Source organism: Musa acuminata, chromosome BXJ1-11 (genome assembly GCF_036884655.1).
Source record: "Musa acuminata AAA Group cultivar baxijiao chromosome BXJ1-11, Cavendish_Baxijiao_AAA, whole genome shotgun sequence".
NCBI classification, from domain to species: domain Eukaryota; kingdom Viridiplantae; phylum Streptophyta; class Magnoliopsida; order Zingiberales; family Musaceae; genus Musa; species Musa acuminata.
This window is the reverse complement of record NC_088337.1, coordinates 6,728,626-6,747,091: the sequence shown is the minus strand read 5'-3', so window position 1 is coordinate 6,747,091 and position 18,466 is coordinate 6,728,626. Positions and strand designations below refer to the sequence as shown.

The 18,466-nt window shown below is 38.7% G+C and overlaps 2 protein-coding genes across 8 annotated transcripts; one reads left to right on the top strand and one right to left on the bottom strand.

The window, feature by feature from the left end:
- Nucleotides 1–409: 409 nt before the first annotated feature.
- LOC135582421 (tRNA-specific adenosine deaminase TAD3-like) lies at nucleotides 410–6,896 on the bottom strand. 7 transcript variants are annotated; one of them, XM_065089566.1, is made up of 12 exons: nucleotides 6,716–6,896; nucleotides 6,569–6,620; nucleotides 6,344–6,414; nucleotides 5,702–5,823; nucleotides 4,970–5,052; nucleotides 4,392–4,436; nucleotides 4,006–4,108; nucleotides 2,985–3,106; nucleotides 2,630–2,894; nucleotides 2,380–2,522; nucleotides 1,605–2,183; nucleotides 410–781 (listed from the first exon to the last, which is right to left on the bottom strand). In XM_065089566.1, the coding sequence occupies exons 1-11, from the start codon at nucleotides 6,786–6,788 to the stop codon at nucleotides 1,976–1,978; spliced, it is 1,287 nt and encodes a 428-aa protein (XP_064945638.1). In that variant the 5' UTR covers nucleotides 6,789–6,896; the 3' UTR covers nucleotides 410–781; nucleotides 1,605–1,975. The 7 variants fall into 7 exon arrangements, with proteins under 7 accessions (XP_064945638.1, XP_064945639.1, XP_064945633.1 ...); XM_065089567.1 differs by having other exon boundaries at nucleotides 2,630–2,888; XM_065089561.1 differs by having other exon boundaries at nucleotides 2,630–3,106.
- A 7,335-nt stretch (nucleotides 6,897–14,231) lies between these two features.
- Nucleotides 14,232–18,097, top strand: LOC135597086 (uncharacterized). Its single transcript, XM_065089560.1, has 6 exons — nucleotides 14,232–14,389; nucleotides 14,515–14,541; nucleotides 14,624–14,686; nucleotides 17,510–17,588; nucleotides 17,682–17,727; nucleotides 17,797–18,097. The coding sequence occupies exons 1-6, from the start codon at nucleotides 14,348–14,350 to the stop codon at nucleotides 17,804–17,806; spliced, it is 267 nt and encodes an 88-aa protein (XP_064945632.1). The 5' UTR covers nucleotides 14,232–14,347; the 3' UTR covers nucleotides 17,807–18,097.
- The last annotated feature ends 369 nt before the right edge of the window (nucleotides 18,098–18,466 follow it).

The following is an 18,466-nucleotide window of genomic DNA, read 5'->3' as shown; positions in this document are numbered from 1 at the left end:
ATGAATTAGTTCAAGAATTTTGAAGTCAATTCAACTATGCCTGAACATTTTCTTTTTCTTTTTCTCTCTTATTTTTCATCTTAAATATTTGCATCTTTTAGCTAATATAGTGGAAGTTTTCAAGACAATCTACTTGCCTAAATTTGTTAGTTGCAAGCTTACAACCCTAAAGCTACTTTGGCATTTAATACAGTAAGATGTGATGATGACATATAGTCTGCTTTAGCATGATATATATATGTATACTATGATGAAAGAGCATCAAAAGCTTCCTTCCCCTGTCTAACACAACCTACATGCTTGTGTTATAGTGAGGCAAGGTCACACAGTACAGGAAGAAGATAAGTCTTTCAAAAGCCACTTTAATCTACTATGTTGATCATCAGGAGTAGCAGGAAACGAAGGGCCATGCAAGAGCACCAGAGGAATCTACTCTATTCCTCTTTGGACTCACTAATGATAAAGGATTGTCATATGTCATATGCTGGCTACATAAAGAGTAGAATGCCTCATTCAAATAACATCAAGATGTAGATTGTGAATCAGATGCGTGAATTGGAACAGATGTGATTTTATACCTGTATCTTAACCAAGTCAAGATGCAAAAGTTTGATGCCTACATGACCCTCAGATAAATAAGACTTCCTTTCCTCACCACATGCTGTTTTGGCAAAACAATCAGCAATCTGAAATGTGTCTTGGATCTTCGTGATGCAAAGTATAAAATCTTCAGCCCTGTAACACTTCATCTTTCCTACTGCAGTTATCCACTGTATCAAACCTGAAAAAAAATTTAGACGAGAGTTTACTTAAGATGTAAAATGCTTAGGAACATGTTGAAGTCATGTGAACTGACAACAGGGCCTCTCTCACTGGCAGCATTGCCAGAGTTGTGCATGAAGACATGATTTGTCATGTCTCAGATAAACTTGTTCACAGACATGCAGGGTTACTCTTATCCAACATAAGTCAGAAGGGACAGCTGTAAGACCCAGTATATGAACAAAATGAATTGCTGCTACAATCAGTCCAGATACAACTCCATATGTTTTGACCTCAATTCATACAAATATGACTTCAACCAGAAAATGATCAGATTAGACACCTGATCAGATCACTGGATTGATAAACCATATCAATATCTAGATTAAGTTGAAATGAATCTCAGATCAAACAGGATCGATCAAGTTGGACTCATGTGGTCATGTGGGGTTATTGAACAAGTCTTCTAATCAGCTGCTCATGTGTTTGACAGACGGCATACAACTCCAATAAGTTAAAACATACACATGTAAGGAGAGGCTCCTTTATGTTTTGTTCCATGCGTGGACATGATTGTCCCACATGAGAGCGCGTATGGTTCCTGACATGGATTTTGTCCGAGAGTCATATGACTAGAGATTAAAAAGGAAAGAAATATATGTCAGAAACATGAACCAGTACTCAATATCAGTTCATTGTTTAACATCAACAACAACAGGAAAATCACAGCAAAAAAAGGTTCATGAAGAGACAGAATTTGCTAAGAATAAGACATGGTTTTAGAAGTTGGCAAAGATTTAGCCATTCACTCAGATGAGAGTCAGTAAGCTGTTCTCAATTACCTTAGCACAAAGATTTCCTGTGGTCCTGCAGGAGAGTGAAGTGTAGAAGAACAAGTGAAGTCTTCAAGTTTCATAACCATTCTTCTTCTGAGATAACTTCTAATAATACAATAGACGAAGCCTGAAAAGCTTCACCCAGAAAGAGAAAACATGATCATTGTCTAGCCAAGAAACTCTCAGATGATGGAGAATTGAGAAGAAGATTGTCTCTATAACTCCTCGAGACAAAACCCAATTTGATTATAATGCTTTATGAGGACCTTAGTGAAGACAAGTCAACTGGTAAAACTAATTGTCTGCAGGTTGACACTTGAATGGTTAATAGAGACTAGAGAGCAATACAATTTGAGAGTTCTGTGACCACTTGGATTTCAGCCATGTAATAAGAAATTATCAGATACATTTAATTCTACCCTATTAAGGTCTTGCTCTGGTATCAAAATCCTGAAAACAGAATAATGATGATTCAAACTTTTCTCTCCTTGCAATCTGTAGACACTGCCCAAAGCACCGGCATTTGGATTTGGAAGGGCAAAGAAAATGCGACGGATTCGTTGGTGCACAAGTGCCATGGCACACCTTCAAACATGCAGATATAAATATATCAGAAGATATCTAATGCAAAAAACTACATAATCTGCGGTATGCATGTCATATATTGGCTAACTACTGAAAAGTTTTAGCATTATTGTCTAGTTGAAACAAGCTCCAAAACCAGAAATTTAGACCAAATCTCAAATGCATATTGGCATATTAAACACTAAATTTGGCTTACATGGTGCATGGCTCCCATACAAGGTAGATATCAAAGCCAGTGCACAAATAAGGCCGCATTATTTCAGTAGGTTCCCTATTGTCTGGAACTTCCTTGACCAAGCTGTGCTCCTGACGAAATAGATCCAGCTGACATACATGTTGCTAATTCAATAGACAACATATTCAAGGTTCAACTTTTACAAATGAAACCTATAGAGCAGTATAGAAACTAAAACTCTAAATGGATAGTAAAGTTTAGAAGCTCACACCTGTATCTTTTGACGTTTTGGTGGACAATTATCAGCACACAGTGGATTGCCATTTGGTGTAGATTGAGACTCTGATGATCCTGGACCAGGGAATAGTTGCCTATCTCTTTCTGCGGCATTTTCAATAGCAACAAGAGCAGCATGCCTTAAAGGATGCCATGTACGTTTGCTCTCGCTTTTCATTGAGGAACTCTGACTGCTTTGTTTTTGTGTTGTCCATCCCCAAGGATTTAAGCAAGAAACTCCAGCACATACATCACTGCATCTATCAAGTTGAAATTTTTGAACTGAAATTTCTAGACTGTTCTGTAATCCATTCAGATTGGAATCATGGGATGCAATGGTTACTCCACACCTGTCATTGCAGCTATATCTTGCACTGGTCTTGTATGTTGTGGGCCATGGACACGTTTGGTCATTAGCACTTGCAATGACTTGCCTACTAATAGGATCAACGATGATAGCAGCATTTAGAACCTGCAATGCTGAAGAACATGCTCAGCTAAGTGCTAGCTGACATGAATATTCATACAAATCTATAAAAGTTGAACATAGTAAAACAAACGACAGAGGCTCTTAGACTTGAATACATGTATGTATGTATGTATGTATGTATGTATGTATGTATGTATGTTATTATTGAAAGGGACAATTCCACTTTCAATATTTAGTTATTATTTCTGCAACAATCAAAATCCTCTAGTAACTGGAGGAAGACCTGGGTGTATAGGCATATGAAGTAGCGTGAGAGGTATTAATATGTCAACAACAAAATGAGCAGGCAATTAAAGAATTGGTGATGCTTTCTGCAAAATACAAGAAGCAAGATAGAAAATAAGAAAAAGAATGTTTCTTACAACATTCATGATAAACAGAAAACATAGAGAAATTGAAAGTAAACACAAAATTAAAAAAAGGATTAAAAAAACAACTCATATTGTAAAGATATAAAAAATGACAAGCTGCTAAGAGTAGTTGCTGACCAATCCCCTACAAAAGCATATGTCCCGAGTACACTTCAAACAACATACGCTTGGATACTCTAATTTCATAAAATCAGTAATTGGACAAACTCCCCTCTCATCCGCACACATGCATGCACACAGCCATACAAAATAATTATGACTTGTAGAATCCATGAGAGAAGAAAACCTTCAAGATTTTCACACATCTGAAAAAGAAAACAAACTCAAAACCAGATATGCATCTACAAAAACTATAGTATATATCAGCGTAACAGAATACTAAGTGCAGTAACTTTCCAGAATAGTGTTAAAGCCTCAACTCTACTCAAAATTTTATTTTATAGTAAAATTGCAAAAAAGAAAGTCTGTGCAAGAAGTGAAAATAGTGCAGAAGTAGAATAAATAACATACTTTACCACCAGTATAACTCAACTTTGTTAACTGGATCACAACCTTCATGTAGTTGAATATCAACTGCAATTCCCCTTCACTCAGTCCAGAAACCCCATCGAGACTGTAACATTTGCAAAGATAAGAAGATTGTACTGCAATCCCATCAAGAACAATTAGTATCTATACCCAGAGTACAATTGTTTGTCCAAAAACACAATGAAAATCTTGGATTTTTCATAAATGAAAGCAGCTGTTATTAACTGCTGATATTTCATCTTTGTTGGCTCGTTGTCTTGCTCTTATCTTTTACTCCATCATATTCTTTTTTTCACAAGAACCTGAAATGAATTAAACTCTGATCCAACTGTTAGATATTGGACTTGTCAATCATGAACTATACCAACCTCTTCAACAGGCCAACAAAAGGGCACAAGTTATGACACCAGTGCCTGGAAAAGATTGTAATTGTTTAAGACTCAATAAAAATGCATCAAATATAAGAATCCAACAAGCTCCCCAACAACAACATAAGGTCACATCATTATACTTAAAGAGGAACTCTTCAGAATATGTTTAGGAACTCTAATAATAAAAATGTGACCCTCAATTACTAATTCAAAGACTCACCTATTTTAACATAGTAACCAACCATCAAACGAGAGATATGTTGTTTGTTCTATCTTTGTTTACGTAAAGTAAATCTGCATTAATGGTCTTCCATGTTTAATCCATTAAGACACAACCAAAATTAGCTTATTCAGTACATGCACTAAATCTCAATCTAGTCCAAACTAAGAAAGGTGGGAAAGTTTGAAATAGTTTTTCCATTGTACAAATTAAGAAATTTGACAACAGAAAATTTTGCCACTAATCCATAAAAATCTGTCTATAATTTGATGAGATATAGAAATTGAAGGCAATGACAAATCAATATAACAAGTAAATATCTCCAATATTTGAATGACAATTTAACCAAAATTACTTGGTTGATGGATGATATGACGTCGGCCAAAGCTTGCACTGTTCCTCCCATTCTTCTTTTGATCCAGCAGCATACTTGGCAACCTGGAATTAGTTTCAGCACTAGTGCATATAAGAAATTCTTAATAAAGGTGATCTCTGTAAAAAATAACCGAATTTAACATCAAAATTGTTAGAGGCAAATTCAAGTCCCTTACTCCGACAAACCATTATATTATGTTGCTTGAAACCATGTTATGACTAAATGAAACTAGGTACATAATAAACAAACATTCCCATGGGGTCTTGGCTTTCATAGCTTTTGAGTGACTTCTTTAAACAATTTTAAAGCACCATGTAGATCAAATACAAAATGGAGATATAACAACCAACATTCAGTTTGTGCTCCATTCCAAAATGGATATCCAATATATAAGACTCTCACCACTAGAGGGTCTAGGGATGGCAAAACATGTACAACTTTCCCTTTGGTTGCAGAAAAGTTATTTCCACAATTCAAACCATGATGCCCGAGGTGCATAGGACGAACCTCATCATAAACCAAAATGCCAAATTTTCTGCCTCTAAGTATCAAGTGTAAACCTCTCACATGGAAATCCTCATCTCATGATTTTAATAACTACATTATAAGGTGATGATGCTTTTCGACATCCAGAAATTTGTAAACGAAAATTAGTGACTCCTTATGAATAAGATAAGGCGAGCGAGCGAGAGAGAGAGAGAGAGAGCTCACTTTTGTGTTATAAGGACACAAATTATAGTCACTGATAAGCTGATGAATACCTCTTGGTATTGCCTCTGCATCTTTTTCATATTCATCAGAAAGACATAGAATAACTGACAACTCAGCATTACCTGTCAGAAAAAAGTCAAATAATACAAGTATTTGGGATTACATCAAATAGGCTTTCCCAACATACAAATTATTAAAGAAAATGTGGATAGAAAAATTCCATGATGTCATTTAAAAATTACTATAAGTCAGATATAACATTTACAGGATGAGATGCAAGAACATAATAGGAACACAAACAAAGAATATCTATCAAAAAATTGCAAGAAAGCACTGCCTAGCAGACATCAAGTTCACACAACTAGTAGCTATCGTCTACAACTAAGATGATTGGCTAGAAAATAAGGCATCCCTCCAAATACCAGTATGCACTAATAATAAAGCAATAATGCAATAACGAAGATAAAGGATGGTATCTATCTGAGTAAAGAATTTTCCACGAATCAAGCATGCCTTCATGTTTTGGTACCAATAAGCATCTTCCACCATTCTCAACATTTATTACTCTACACCAGAAGATTAAAGAGAAAGAGAAAAAGAACATTTTTTACTCATGCAGAAAAAGAGGAGGAAAGGTCAGACCTTCAACCGTCCTTTTTCGCACCCGTTTCACATGACGGAGATTCTCGAGTGGACACACCTGATTCAACTGCCTAAGCAATTCAACAGATAGCAGGAACAAAGAAAGAAAGAAAGAAACCATCATAAACAAATTCATCACGCAAAAACCAATTACAACTGCCGAAAGACAACTAAAAAATTGTATCTGTCAAAGCAAGCAAACCACCGGTAGAACAAAATGCTAACCTCACAATCTTGTTGGCAAGCTTTGGCTCAATCTTCGAAGCCAAAACATCAACTGAAACAGCAAAAACGATCGGAACTTTGAACCAAAATCAACAAGTAAACAACGCCCCTCGTCACACTAAACTTCATCTGATGAAAACGACTTACCAGTATACACTTCGAGAGAGCTCTCTGGCTCACCAGGAACATGCACTATCTCCCACTTCATCGTTCCAGTCATCTCCTCCGCCTGCGCCCAAGAACGTGCCGCGGTCTCGCCGCTCCAATTCTAGGGTTTGCACAGCCGGCGGTTCCAAGAAGCTACGCGAGAGGGATTGCAGGTAACGGGCCCGAGGAGAGTTGACAGGGAACTATGGGCCTTAAACGAGACGACCCATATAAGTATAAAGAAGTCGTAGCCTACAGCTCGGCCCAAATTCTCCGAATCTTAATAGTGTTCATCATGTGCGAACTTATAGCCACGGCCAGGATCGTCCCAAGCCTCGATGCCCGAGCCTATCAGGATCAAGCACAAATCTTGAACATATATCCACGGCCCAGATGTCTTCAACGAGCAATCAGGCCCAAATAAGCGACAAAGAAGTCACCCACGGCTCGGCAAGAATCCTCCGAGGCCCAAGTGCCATCATGATCGAGCACGAATCCTGAACCAATACGCACGGCCGACGGGCCTCGGCAACGGACCAATCAGGTACGAAGAAATCGAAGCCACGGGACGTCCAGGATCCTATACACGAGGCCGAGTGCACGAATCTCAACAGTGTTCGTCAGGATCAAGCACGCATCCTATCCCAAGAGCCTGCTCGAATCTCAACAACGTTCATCAGAATCGAGCACCAATCTTAAATTAGTAACCACAGCACTCAGACCATCGGCCCAGCCAGGATCCTTAGCCTAGTTGCCCGAATCTCAACAGTGTTTATCAGGATCAAGCACGAATCTCGAACTAATAGCAAGGGCCCGAAGTCGTTTCGACAAGCCTGGCCAGGATCATCCGAAGCCTGGTTGCCCGAATCTTAACAATGTTCATCAGGATCGAGCAGACGCCTTCGACTCGCAGCCACGGCCGACGACGCTCCGACACGCGATCCTTATCTTACGGGCCCACGAAAACCAGCGGCGGCAGGCTGAGGCCGCCAAATCCCTCGCCCACCCAAATAACGTTGACTCAGTCAACTTAAGGACACATGTCACTATCACTTCCCGTCTCGACGCGCGAAGGAAACGGTGGACCGTGCCCGGGTATATCGGCAGCGGAGCCGCCGTCATCCCACACCATCATCCGGCGCTTCGCGAAGCAGAACCAACGGTTACGATTGGTAGATACGCGTCAATATAGAGTCCTCCGCGAGAGCTTCTTTCCTTTACCAAGTAATCCCGCATTCCAATATTATCCCGAAACCCGAGACCGCGATCGAGAGCGCTTCCTCGTCCTCCGGCAACATTGGCGGAACCTCATGGCTGGAATCGATCACGGACGCCCGCTCCCCGCCGTCACCGCTGCGATGCCCCGGACGCTGCCGTCGGACGCTGCGTTCGCCAAGCCCCGGGGCGGGGCCCGAGTGCTGGCCTTCATCCTCCAGACCTTCGTCATGGCCGTCGCCCTCGCGCTCTTCTTCCTCTTCGCCGGGGTTGCCGCCGTCGTCCTCCTCCACCTCCTCGTCGCAGGCCGCACCCTCCGCCGCCGCAGCCGCAACGGCCCCCTATTTCCGAACGCGGCCGACGACGCTTCGCCCGCCGGCCTCTCGGTTGCCCAGCTGAAGGGGCTTCCCTGGTTCGAGTACTCCGGTCGATCGGCGTCCCCGCCTTGGCCTCCGCCGGACTGCGCCGTGTGCTTGGAAGGGTTCGAGAAGGCGGAGAGGTGCCGAGCTCTCCCCTCGTGTGGGCACGTGTTCCATGTCGCCTGCGTCGACCGGTGGCTGGCGAAGTCGCGTGGTTGCCCGATCTGCCGCACTCTCGTTGGCGTGGCGTAGCTGGAGCCGACTGTTGGCCGGCCGACGGGGTGGGTTCGTTCAGTGGATCTTTGTAAGTTATTTCTGTTCCTTGTGTTAGGGTTCCGTGTTTATTGTACAAAATGATGTTCTTTTTTTTATCAATGTAGCGTTTTGGCCTTGTTTAGCTGGAAACTTCGGTAATCTAAGGTCTTCTCTTGGATTCGATGAGCGATAGTCATCTAAAATGGTTAATTGGGTGAGTATATATTGTTCAAATAGTTGATTTTGATGAGGAATCAGTTATGTTTATGGAAGCAATAATATTTGCTAAGTACAGATATCAATGAGCCAAAAAGAGTCAGCTTGATTTGTCATATATCTTTTGCTGTAAAAGATGAATAGAAACTTATTGAAAAAAAAAACTTGAATCTCTCACCTTTTAGTTTAGATAGCATGTTGAAGCCGAATTGGATTTCAATCAAGATATCATAAGATATTGTTTGAAACTGTAGTATTCTTAAATACATTTTTCTGATGCAGATGGTTGGTCAGGCTTTTTGGGTTTCAAAAGTCAATGGGACCTAACACATTTTATGTTGGTTTGAGTACTCCTTGTTTATCTTGCAGCTTTGGTAAATTAGTTCTTTTCCTAGATTCGGTGATCATTAACCATTAAAGATGGTAACTAAACAAGGGTCACTTGTCCTCGAGATATGATTTTAGAGATGGAATGACTGGTACGAGTGGAGTAGATATTATTTATGAAGACGAGAGTTCTTGGTAAATTTCAACTTGGTCGATTTTTAGATGCAGTCAATAAGGAATTGGAACTTGAATCATTTGAATACATAATTGCAACTGTATATTTGTTTCACCTATTCTTTTATCAGCTGATCATAGATGTGTTTCTGATTTGTGTTGTTGGTTAGACTTTTGGGTTCAGTATTATAGTCTCTCCACGTTTTGTGTTGGTTTGCATGTTTAAAATTCTTATCTTGTCACAAAGGAACTTCTTTATGTAAGTCTTATCTGTTGTGCATGAGTATGCTTTGGTATGGTGTCCTCCATCACCAATCATTCATTGATGTTTTGAGTTCTGACTATCAAATCAAAGTACCACAGTGTTCCTTTCTCTCAACCTCAATCCATGAGGCCAAGGGACGCACCATTTGGACAGTCCTAAGTGTCAAGATCTTGTCAAGCAGTTTCTGAATTCTATCGTAATTTAAGTCTTTTAGTTGTACATCTCTCTCTTTCGTAAAGCTGGTTTAGGGATGGGGGTTCAAGGTTTTGAAAGATCTTTCTTTCAGGTACTAGTGTATCTGCAATAAGATCTACATGTTCATGAACCCAAGGCATCCTAAACTCACTCTCCCTAGTTAATTACTATCTAAAAGCAACTTTTGTGTACTTTATATTGTTGAAATGCCAGCTGAAGTGACAATTACCTTTCACTCTTCCAACTAAATGAACCACTTCCTAAGCCAACGTGGTACTTATCAGAAGGCAGACAACTCTTCCTTATTTGAAACCATGGTTCGTCATATCGGTCCGTACCGGTATACCGATCTACTGTCGGTATGATACATATTGAATCGTACTAATGTATTAATATACAGTACGATGGAATATACCGATAAGCTAATATGTACTGTTCGTACTGGTCCCCTATTGGACTTGTACATACCGCTCATACCGGACGGTACATTATGATACAGCGAAATTTGTTTGAAACAACCAAAGAACTCAATGTTTTCCTATATCCAGTGGTTTGCTAGTTTCAAGATAAGGATATACCTCTTGGATTTGTAGATTAATTGATGTTCAAAACAAATAGGTTTCTTTTTGGGGCAAAAGTATCACTTGTTCATCAGTTCCTTTAATCAACTTGATGTTAGCATGCTTCTTAGTAGCCCATGATGGTTGGTCCTGTGCTATATTGTTTAACTTAATTTATGAGCCTAAGTTTGGATGACTGCTGTTAAGTGGGGAGCATCATCAAGGAGGTTTCTTAATGCTCAACTTTCTTATCCCGTGATTGACAACACCTAAATATATCCTTGAGTTTTTTGGCAAAATCAGCAGACTTAGGCTTAACCCACCATGAAGCTACTGCATTAGCTTACCCCTTGTGTGACAACACCTAAATATATCCTTTAGGCTTTGGCAAAATCGGCACAGGGTTAGGCTTGGCCCACCATGAACCTAATGCATTAATTACATGCCACACGAGGGTGCTTTGCCACCACACACAAGAAGAGTACCCTGACTTTTTTGTCACAAATCTTGGTTTATCTGTGACATCTTGGTAGGCATCTAGGAATATGTGTATAATTCATTTTATAGGTTGGTAGCAAATCTGTTCATTGCAAAATAATTGTCCTTTGTTGATGATGGTGTGAAGCAATTAGATTAGATAGCTAAGTATACAATGAAGAGATATCGATACTGTAAATGAAGAAGACTAGATAGATAAGTATGGATGATTGTAAACTTGTCTTTTTCATGTATAAACAGATAATGGGTGTAAAAGTTAATCATTATTGTGACCTGGGTTTTTTGCTTGTAAGGTGCAACTTATACAGATTGTTCCTTCTTTGTTTTTGTTAATGGATTTGTGGAATCCCTGTCATCGAGAAAAAGGAAACGAAGTAGAAGTGGAAGCCTGTGCTTTTACATTTGAGAAACTCTTCTGTGCAAAGCATATGCAATTATAATTGTGGACCACACATTTATTTAAGAATGTCCAAAGAGGGATGGTTATCTTTGCTTTTATGCCATCGGCCATGAATAAAGTAACACTTTTTTTATTTGTAATCCTCTTATTTATACCTGATTAAGAACAACTATTTTTAGTCTTTGTGCAATTAGCCCAGTGTGTTATGGATGGGTTTAATTTACTGTGCAAATGTATGCCTACAGTTCAGTAGGGTATCTCATATCATGTTTGGCATTTGCAAGGTAAGACAGGTACTGATATGAATGCAACACAACATTTCTCTTTCGCTAATGTATTTTGTTTGATTAGTTAGTTCTTCATTGACTGATTTCCCAATGCTGTTGTCAGGTTGTGATTGTGGTCATAATTAGAACCTCATTTTCATAACAGAGCTCTTTGTTGGTGATTGATTTTAGCTGAATTAGCTTAAGCTACCTTCATTTTTGTTCATGATATGTTTCACTATAGTATACTTTCACAATTACAAAGTCTGTCAGCGTAAGCTAAAATGTAGTTCCAAGATCATGTATTTTTCTTATACACAATGAATACTATTACCTCATGCGAGATGGAATCCCTAAAGAAATAATGCAAGAGTGGGACAAGAAAACAGTTTCTGTTTACATAGTTTCTTGGACTTGTAATGTTGGAAAGGAAGGACAATGGAGAAAACCTTTGATCAAGAGATTTTACTGCAATTACGTGAGAAGTATTTTATTTTTATTTTCATTTTTATTTTATCAATCTGTTTGTGGCACAAATGCCTTCCTGGTTTACTGCGGATATTTCTGAAAAGAACTTGACTGTAAGTTATGAAAAGAGCCGGGTAGATAAGGTTGTATACTTTTTGTCCCACATCGGCAGCAACAGTAATCTTGGATGCATCTTAATACGTGACACGGAATCTCCCTGAGGTAAGTTAAGACGGTTGGCATCTTCCGTGACGGTGGGGAAAGGTTTACTGTCGCACCTTCTGTGGATGTTTATCCCATTTTTAGTATTTTCTGATAAATACACAATTGCAGCATATAAGATCATCTAACCCATTTTTTTTCTACTAGTGAATCCAAACTGGTGTAAATACCATCTAACAAAATGATCTACTTCTCTATTTCTGTTAAGTAAATTCTCATATTTTACCCAATTTTTTTCTTACTAATGAATGCAAAATTGATGTACATACCCTCAAAAAAAATCTTCTATTGCTACTCGGAAATTTCCAAGAGGAATGGGAACATTGTGAACTATAGTAGGGATACCATGGTAGTAGAACCTAACTAGTTCTAGTTTCAAAATCGTCCATTTAGTTTCGATTTTTGATACGATTCATCGATTTTGATTTATAAAAAAATTATTAAGATTCTAATTTATGTGAATATGTTCTAAAAATAAAATACCAATTATATTACTATAACAAAGAACTTATTTATGATTTATTTTTATTTTTTTTATTTAGTTGGTTTATAATGATCGATTTCAATTTATAATTGTTTTCAATTTCAAAACCATAGGAAGGGTAAGAAAAAGAAATGTCATTTTTGCACAGGCTATTCGCATATTATCCTCTGGTCCCTACGCTTTAAAAAGTTAGGTATCTCTATAGTTACGAAAGTGAAACATCTAGATTCATTTACCCTAATGATGTTATTTTTATCGACGAAAACAAAAGATAAAAAAGTAATTTTAATATTCAATGGTGGACAGTAGTGACGTTAGCATCGACGTCGATGCAATCCCCAAATCCCACGTCGTAGCTGAGGATGCCTTTGCCCACCCTCTCCCTTGATCCACTTCTGCTCATAACTCTCCACCACGCGCAAGAAGTGCTTTGCCTCCTTTGCTCCAATGGCCTCTCACATGATAGCGACGACATGGATGAGCTTTTGTTAGTGCTCGATAAAGCATGCTGCCTTGTAGGAGCCGTACAAGTTGAAGAGCCGGAATCGATCAGCGATGGATGTTGCGCTCTATGGTGTCGCATCAATTCACGACTTTGGTTAATGCCCAACAAAGCATGCTACTTTGCATGAGTCGTACAAATCGAAGAGCCAAAACCGATCAGTGATAGAAGTCACCCTATGTCGTGTGGCATCGATCGGGCACCTAATTAAAGCAACAAATTGATGTCACGCCACAAAGAGTGGCATCCATCATTGATCGGTTCTAGCTCTTCGACTCTTACAAGGCGGCATGCTCCATTAGGCATTAACAAGAGCTCGTCCATGTCATCGTTATCGTGCGGAAGGCCATTAGAGCAAAGGGTGGTGCGACTACAAACAGGTCTGGGGAGGTAGTAGAGTGCTACTTATGCATGGTGGAGAGTTCTGAGTGGGAGCGGACTAGGAGAGAGAGAGAGGAGGGGGTGGGCAAAGGTGTTCTTAGCTTTAATGGGGTGGGAGAGGGATTTCGGGAGTTATTCCCAAGAGAATGGGATGACAGACAAGCAATGGGGTGGGAGAGGGATTTCGGGAGTTATTCCCAAGAGAATGGGATGACAGACAAGCAATGGGATGGGGAGCAACCACCATCATCTGGGTCAACGTTGACATAGCTTCTAAGCGGCAACTGCGTTAGTATCAATGTAGATACAAAGCGGAGCGAGATGGACGACGATGAGGTTAGCAACACACTGCTCGTAGAGGCAAGTGATATCGCGGTTAGAGCATACCTTATCGTTGTTGAAGGCGATTAGACAATTATATTAGTGTCAACGTTAAAATTATTAATACCGTCCACCATTAAACATTAAAATTATTTTTTATATATATTAAATTGATCGTCATATGTTAAATTGATCTAGAGTTCCACTTTTATATCTACGCTGAAGTTAGCTAATGAACGTACCTAAGAGACGTTTTGCACCGAAACATCAGAAACAGTTCTTATTGAGATCGTTGACATCCACCGTCGAGAGTTCTTATTGGCATCGTTGACATCCACCGTTGAGATTTTTGATGTCTAGGCTTTAAGTTTCGTGTAAAGACTTGTGGCCACTCGTTTAAACTCTCGACCTGCGCTCGTCTTTTAGAGCTCAAGCTAGGGTTTTCTTTATCGCGTTCATCGGGAGGGGCTTCTGCCGGAACCGAGAGAGGAGAAAAGGAAACCGGCTACAAGGGAGAAGCGGCAATGGCGTCGACCAAAGTCCAACGGATTATGACCCAACCGATCGTACGCTCTCCCTCCATTCTTCTTTTCAAACCCTAGTTTTCGTTCCGTCTCCGCTCACCTTATTGATTCTTTGTTGTGGTGCTTCTTGTGTTAATCACGATCGGGCATCGGCGATCCTGCTGCAGAATCTAATTTTCAGGTTCCTTCAAAGCGTAAGTTCTGATGCGTACGCTGATTTCCGTTAATTCTTGTGTTGTTTACTTATTTATTCGACTTTTTGGGTTGTTGCTTCAGAAAGCTCGCATCCAGATATGGCTCTTTGAGCAGAAGGATTTGAGGATCGAGGGGCGTATTATTGTAAGTATTTTGCTTCTCTTTTTCACCATCATATCGAGGTTCCGTGTTAAAGTTGTATCTTTCATGTGCTCTGTGAATTTTGAGAGGAAAATTTGTCGAGTCAGATCTTGCTCCTGTTTCGAATTTACCTAAATTATTCGCCTGAACTTGTAGCATGCCTCTGGAATTGACAAAAATGGATAAACCAGAACTGTTTCTTCTTATGTTTTGCCCTTTTCCCTTGTATTATGGGCTATGCATATTATTAAGGAATCCTAAGAGGGGTTTGATATTGTTCAAATAAGTGCGCATGTTCTATTCGTCAATTATGTAGGGAGAACTTTAATGCTGAAGCATAGATGCTCCCTGTGTGTTGCTAAATGCCACTTCTTTTTTGGTCTTGGTTCAATGACTTTAAAGCTTCAGCTTAAAATAATTTACTCCTGGTAGTGGATTTTAAACAGTCCAATTAAAATATCCCACCACCTTCTTATGTCTAGTGCACATGTCATGAGAAAAACATCTGATATTGTTATGAGTGCACCAGCCAAAATACTTTGGCATCAAGCACAATGTCAAACACACCAAGATTCAAGATCTAAGAGTCAACGTGAGATGATTTACTTAGTGATATGCAAAAAGGAAAAGAGGGAAAAACAAGACCCTAGAAATTTAATTAGGAGAACAAGGTGTGGGTTAACTGTCTAAATCTGGGCATTGTTTTAAAAGACGTTTGCTGATCCTTTTTCTATAAAATGCAAAGATTTTCAGTAAGTTAGCATATCTTTCTTCGAAGACTGTTGGTTTTGGTTTCATCTGTAGGTACCGTTGGAAATATATCCCCTTTACAAAGGATGTGCAAGTTTAGTAATAAGTGTATATGAAGTCGAGGGACCTCATATCAGCTTAAAGTTTTTAGTTTAGGATAACAAACAAAAGCTTTGTTTGTTGTTAGCTTTTATCTGTCAGGGTCCTTGTGCCAAATAATCTTCTCGAGCATTCTTAAGTTATTAATGTGATTTAGAGGCAAGTTTTGGCACATTTTTTATCTGCATATTTTGCATGAGATCCATGTGTTTTCTGTCAGCGAGAATGGTTGATAGCTTTTCACTTTCGTGATTAGGTTTAGTCTTTTATGTTGCCAACAACTGATGATTTGCAATGAGAACAATGATGACTCTATATGAAACTGCCAATCGAATGCCCTTCCACCATCATATGATGTGGACAAATTTACATTTGATCCATCATATGAAGATCCATTATGAAATTTTTGAAATCATAGGGTAATAATTCTCATGACTTTTGTAGCTTGTTAGTCGATATTATCTTTTGACTTGGTATAGTCATTTTGTCATAGATACTTTAACAAAAGTCAGTACTGGCAAGAGAAATGTCTTCTTGTTTCTTCCAGTATGGGAATATCAGGATTTTGACCATCTTCCATATTTAACAGTCACATATTCCTTGTGAGGGTGTGACGTATTTTTCCTTGAACTATCTTTGTTGTTGAAGTAAGAAATTAATATAAATAAATCCTCATCTCTGTGGGCATGAGTTAGTCCCTCTTGGTGATTGCTGAGTTACAATCCACACTGGTTGCTGTAGCTGCCCTAGTATTATTTATTATGACTCAAGTAGCCTATTAGTCAATTAGTTAGTATGGAGTTGGCTTAATCACACGGCTCAAAATGCTTAAGCCAAAGCTTTGTAGCAGTAAGCTATTATATCCATAGATACAAAATCTACTTTTTTTTTATCAATGTGGGACTATTTAGGTGTCATAACTATGAAGCTTCATTGTGACCACTTCAGGCTGATTTAGTGGACAGTCTTTTATTAGGTCTAATTACAAACTCGGTTTCTATTTATGTGATCTGTCATTTTATTGGGTACTTTGTTCAAATTTGGTAAATCTTTATTGGGTATACAGTTATCAGATGATCTATTTCCCATTTTTTATGCTTATACCTGAATGTGACCGATGCATTTTTTGTGACCTTGCATCTGTGACACTGATCTTATAGATATCGTTAAATATTGTGTTGAAAAATAGCCAGAATGACTTGTATTATATTCTCTCTTTTTAAAGCATGAAACTGACACAGAAGAAAACAGAAGTTGCGTCTCAACTTGTGTTTCTTGATTCCAATATTGAGTTCCCTCTATAATCTGTCACATCAATTATATAGGCTTAGAAGCATTGATCAGAGTCATTCTCTTTAATTATTATGTGACTTCTTTTTGTTGCATCAGGCACTGTCAAAATCTATCCTGTTGAAGGCAATGCTTCAAAACATTTTTATGGTTTTCTGAAAAAGAATCTCTTGCCCTTTTTTTATTTTTGAGCATGTGTTTAGACAGTTATGCACATATATCTGTAGATATAAATGTTATTACCTTAATATTAGTACATGTTTCTTTTTGTTATTATTACTCTTGAATTTTTCAAGTTGTTGATATTTTCTTGTTTTCTACTGCATGTTGTTTTTTCTCTTCACTGTCATAAAATTATTTTTGCTAAAGAAGTTATCAAAGTAACAGATTTGAAAATATAATTAACTATTGGGATACTGTAAAATGGGAAGTTTGCGGACTATTGCGTTTTCAGTCTTAATTAGGAGTAAGCAAATTATTTCACATATATTATAGACACACATGATGTTCCCAACAGAAAAAGTCATCTTTTGGTAGACAAGGGTATTGTCTGTGGTAGATGAAAATCCATATGTTAACAAAAGCAATGTAATGCAGGTCGATGAATGTTCATATGTTAACAAAAGCAATGTAATGCGTTTTTGGTTAATTTCCTAATTAGTCACAGGTGGCGTGATTGTTTGTCAGGGTTTTGATGAATACATGAATTTGGTCCTGGAAGAAGCTGAGGAACTAAATGTGAAGAAGAAAACCAGAAAGCCATTGGGTTGGTCAAGTTATTTCGTCCTTGCAGTTATTGCTTGTTTTTTGTTTTTGTTCCATTTTATTTATCGTTTAGGCCTACTCTTCCTTTTCACAGGGAGGATTCTGTTGAAAGGAGACAACATAACGCTGATGATGAGCACGTAAGTGTAAATCATATCTTGTCCACGTTTTGGAAAATGTTCTTATTTAGTGGTCCATTGCCTTTTCAGGGGTAAATGATATCCTCAAGTTACTTGGCTTCGGCTGCATCCAGCAGTACTAACTTCTCCTTTTCGCGGCTGTTGTAGCTGTTGTGACATTTGTATTGGCAAATTGTCTGTCGTTTGAACCGAGTGTTCAAGATGAGAAGAAGTTTCTCTAGGATTGTCTGTGTTTTAATTTGTGCAACTACAGTTCAACAAGGATATGTGTTAAATGCCTGTGTCATCAAGGCATAAATTAGCATCAGTAGTCAGTTTGAAGTGTCCCAGGGTTAAACCATGCAGGCTTGAAAAGGATCACTGTTTCTTATGAGATTGCATCATAGCATTCTTACCCAATATCCTTCACCACGCTTGCCTACTAATCAGCAGTCTCTAGCTTTGCATGATATAATGTTGATTCATTTATGTATCTGTTCATCTTAGATACTTCAAAGTTAGGTTCTCAGAAAACTTCACATGTGGGAGAATCCTGTGCCCAGAATTACTTTGGTCCCAAAAGTCTTTGGCATGCTGCAAGCTTTGTTCTTTGATCAGAGAATGTTCTCTTCTCCTCCATGTAAAGGAGTTAATTCATATAAATTTGAATTTGTGCATCATTTTATTTATAATCTTACAGCTGCCCTCATGCAACAAAAGCTAATGACTATTGCTTGGACTTTCTGTGGCGCCATTTCGC